The 4,239-nt window shown below is 31.4% G+C and overlaps 1 protein-coding gene across 3 annotated transcripts in view; it reads right to left on the minus strand.

Annotated features, from left to right (window-relative positions):
* Positions 1-464: 464 nt before the first annotated feature.
* Positions 465-4,239, minus strand: part of F13B (coagulation factor XIII B chain) — a 35,664-nt gene continuing 31,889 nt past the window's right edge. For all 3 annotated transcript variants that reach the window (XM_017864616.1, XM_017864618.1, XM_017864617.1), the window contains exons 11-12: positions 1,790-2,003; positions 465-684 (exon numbers count right to left, since the gene is read on the minus strand). In XM_017864616.1, the coding sequence (XP_017720105.1) occupies positions 651-684; positions 1,790-2,003 (248 nt within the window). In that variant the 3' untranslated portion in view covers positions 465-650. The remainder of the gene's footprint in view (positions 685-1,789; positions 2,004-4,239) is intronic.

Raw genomic sequence — 4,239 nt, forward strand, 5'->3', positions numbered from 1 at the left:
TAAAATTCCAAGAGTCATTCTTTCTTTAACTGTGTCTTTTAACAATATTTGAGCACATGTTCAAATATGGTAGTATACTACCTTATAAACAATTTGGTTATTAACCTGGTAGCAAATATTACAGTTAATTTTAAAAGTTTTTTTACATTTAGAAAGTCCGAAGGGCAGTCTCTTCTGCTTTTAATAAAGCAGATCCTCTAATACAGCATATAGTTTCTTATCTCTAGTGTGTTTGGCCCTTTAATATTGACATAAACTTTGAATTAAGGGTAACAAAAGCCTTAATATTAATAAAGATGATAATGAATGTGAATGTAAAATTTTTGCACATACAGTATATTGAAAGCAATGATATAGTCTAGTCAATGGGCATTAGGAAATGAAAATATTTTGATGTGTAGATTAATTTGTAACAGATGGAAGACATACAAAAGAGATTACATTCTACATCAAATTATACAAACTAAAAATTAAACAACATTTATTGGTTTTATTTATAAATAAAGAAATGTTCAGCACAAACAATTTAGATTCAAATATTTAAGCAAGGAAAACTCAGAAGTTTTAACTTAACATACTTCCTCAAAATTATGTTTTATAAAGAATTTCATGATATATTGAAATATGACTCCTCTTTCTGCCATTCAATTCTATGTTCTTAAGGGTTCTTGATAAGACAGAGTCCTTGAGGGGAAAAAGAGAGATTTTGAAATAAGCATCAATTGTAGTCAAGTGTTTATTACAATCTTAGCCTTTCAATTTTTCATATAGTCATTGTTTTTATTAAGTACTACTAAGAACAAATTATCTTACTTAGTAAATAATACCACCAGTTCCCTTTTAAAAACTCAATATTATTTACTACACTACTCACCATTTTGTAAATATTTTTCTACATGTTTACCTTTTTTTTGAAAGTGAGAAATTCATACTGTACCAAAACATTTAAATAGCATATAAAATTTTTTCCACCCTGATTTTACCACAATTAGAAATAAAAATAAAAAATTTTCCCACTATTGTGTGTCTTTTACACATTTTTTTAATTAGAGCAGTCAAAGCATCTAAAAAGCTGGCTTTAGGTAATTCATATAGTTCATTGTTTGCAATTTTTAAAACAGGACCACATGCACTTTGCCACTACTTATATTTTTAATATTCTTAATTGAACAAAAAATATAATTTCCATTTTCTGTATATAGTGTCTTCAAAAACGGTTAAAATTCTGATCCTACAAAATGGTTTACATAATTTTATTATACTTTTTTTAACATTTCTCTAAGAAAATAGTTAAATTATTTCTTGTAAGTAGCAGAAGATGTATTTTTTAAATTGTAGTATGAGGAAACACTTTAGTACGTGATTTCCAAAAGTTACATAAAAATGTGGTTCTGAAAATAAATGCCATATTTTCCAAACTTTATTAGTAGTGCATGAAATTAGATTGAGAAGTAGGAGAAAGTGTGATTTTGTCCTTATCACAGAACATATAGGTTAATTTTTGCACATTTAAATATTACACATATAAATTGATTTATTTTTCCATTTGCCAAAGTGTCACAAATATCAAATGGCAAACGTTGCTTTCACTTCAGACAATTCAGAAGGCCTGTTGAATTCATTACCACTTCCAGTTGTTTGCTTAGTGTAAAAAAAATGAAGAAAATATTATTATTTTTTCTTTCCAGTTGCCATAAAGTAAGAGTGGTATAGAACATAACATTTCTGAAATGTTGAATAACAATCTGACCAAAAAAAAACATACCTATAGATGAAAGCCTCTTCTTACCTTTGTCTTGGAATACATCTTGGATATTTTAACTGCCCTCTGTCACACTGCATTCTAAGTATAGATCCGGTAATATATAATTCAGCTGGATAAGTATCTCCTCTACAAATGAACTCAACATATTCACCATGCAAAATATGTGGTCTATTGTCAAAATCCCATTTCAGAAGTAAATTATTCTTTTCCATTTCAGCAAAAGATAATGTGCATGGCTCTGGGAACAACAACAAGATTAAAAAAAAAAAAAAAGAAAGAAAGAAAAGAAGAAAACTATCTTGTTACATCTTGGTACGAACAGGAATCATTGTATTGTGTACTCATGAGGACCTTAAAATTCTCAGATATAAGAGTAGCAAGTCAGTTAATTAGAATTAATATTTGAGTCATAAAATACATTCAAATCTCACAGAAAACAGTGAGCCATTTCTCTCTGTGGTCCTGGATTTGGGGAAAAGGTATTTTCTGCCAGTTACTTAGTTTTATGTTATTAGCTTTTTCAAAGATAGCAAACAAACAAAAGAGGTATTTTGGGGAAGCACTGACAGTTACTAATGATCATTGATATCATGCTCTTTTCCCTTTTCATTCTTCAGAAAGTTCAAATAAAATTATCATGAGACAAATTATTAATTGCTGTATAAATAACATTTTATGGAAATATTGACATGAACTAGATTCTCAACACTGACCAAAGCTTTATAACCTCATGCCATCCAAAATGGTTAACAGTTACTTCTCTTTAAAATATCTAGTTAAGAAATATCAGGCCTGGATTAAGACATTTTAAATTCTAAGCATGGAAAGTAGAATTGTGTCCTTTCCCATGTATACTAAACAAAAGAGAACCTTAAAGTATGTATTAGGATACACACACACAAAAAAACTCTTTGATTTTTTTTCCCAGAATAAAAACATTAATATTTCTAAAACATCAAATATCAGATTATTTCAGAAAATGGGATTTCTTGTGTCCTTGTGTCCTTATTTGTCTCCTAGATGACCTAGCATTAAGGAATAACTTCTGAGACAGGTAAAAAGGTTCAGAGTTGATAATATGGCATATTAATCACATACCTGTAGTACATTAACAAACTTATTTAGTATGCCCTCTCTGATTGCCTGCAGGGGATACATTTCAAGAACCTCAATGCATGCTTGAAACTGCAGATAATGCCAAACCCTATTGTCATCCATTTGGAACACATTTTTGTTCATGTCTTCTGTCCACAAATTTAACTCCTCTTCCACCTCAACTAAGCATTTGTTATACACTGTGGCTTGTAACTTTTGCAGTCTGAGGTGCAACAACAAAACTAGCACGGATTTCTTTTTCTTTCTTTCTTTACACTTTCACAGATAGAAGACTCATTGTTTCCATGGATCTTAGCAACCTCAGCACACATTTATTTTTCTTTTCTTTTTAAGTTGAGAACTTCCACCTTTTCACTTAAAAGAAGCACTTTATGCTTCTTTTTAGCATACCTTGGGCAGGAAAGACGGAAAGGCATGAGATTTTATTATACTACTCAGTGCAGAATTTAAAATGTATAAACTGTTTATTTCTGAAATTTTCAATTTAACGTTTTCAGACTGCAGTTTACAGCAGGTAACTGAAACCCCAGAAAGTGAAACCGCTGCTGAGAGTACTGTGTTCAGTTATTTTTTTCAGCAACTACTTATTAAATGCCTATGTGTCAAACGTTATGCCGGAAGTGCTACAGGCGCTAAAAATGAACAAGAATTACTACAGTCATTACAAAATAGTTGTGAAAATGAAGTCAAGTAGTGCTATAATTTAGGATGCCATTGTTCTACAAAACATGAGATTTAAATTAAAAGAAATTTAAAAGTTGATTCATGGACCTTTAACTTTCAGCTGTGGCAGAGTAGATCATACCAAACTCGGCTACGACACAGTAGATCATACCAAACTCGGCTACCACAGAGTAGATTATATCAAACCAGCACTTCTACTAAGAAACCAAAATATGAAAACAGGGAAACAAGCAAGCATTTCAAGGTATCAGAAAACCTCCAAGGAACTTAGTCAAGGAACTAAGGTTCTGGAAAAAATGTATTCAGCTGAGTTAAACATCTATGTGAGGCTGGGCGCGGTGGCTCACTCCTGTAATCCCAGCACTTTGGGAGGCCAAGGCGGGTGGATCATCTGAGGTCAGGAGTTTGAGACCAGCCTGGCCAACATGGCAAAACCCCGTCTCTACTGAAAATAAAATAAAATAAAATAAAATAAAATAAAATAAAATAAAATAAAATAAAACAAAATATACAATAAAATAAAATACAAATAAAATAAAATAAAATAAAATAAAATAAATCCAGGCATGGGGGCACTTGCCTGTAATCCCAGCTACTCAGGAAAGCTGAGGCAGAAGAATTGCTTGAACCTGGGAGGTGGAGGTTGCAGTGAGGCGGGATCGCGCCACTGCACT

This window comes from Rhinopithecus bieti, unplaced genomic scaffold (genome assembly GCF_001698545.2).
Source record: "Rhinopithecus bieti isolate Rb0 unplaced genomic scaffold, ASM169854v2 scaffold_74548, whole genome shotgun sequence".
Taxonomy (NCBI): Eukaryota; Metazoa; Chordata; class Mammalia; order Primates; family Cercopithecidae; genus Rhinopithecus; species Rhinopithecus bieti.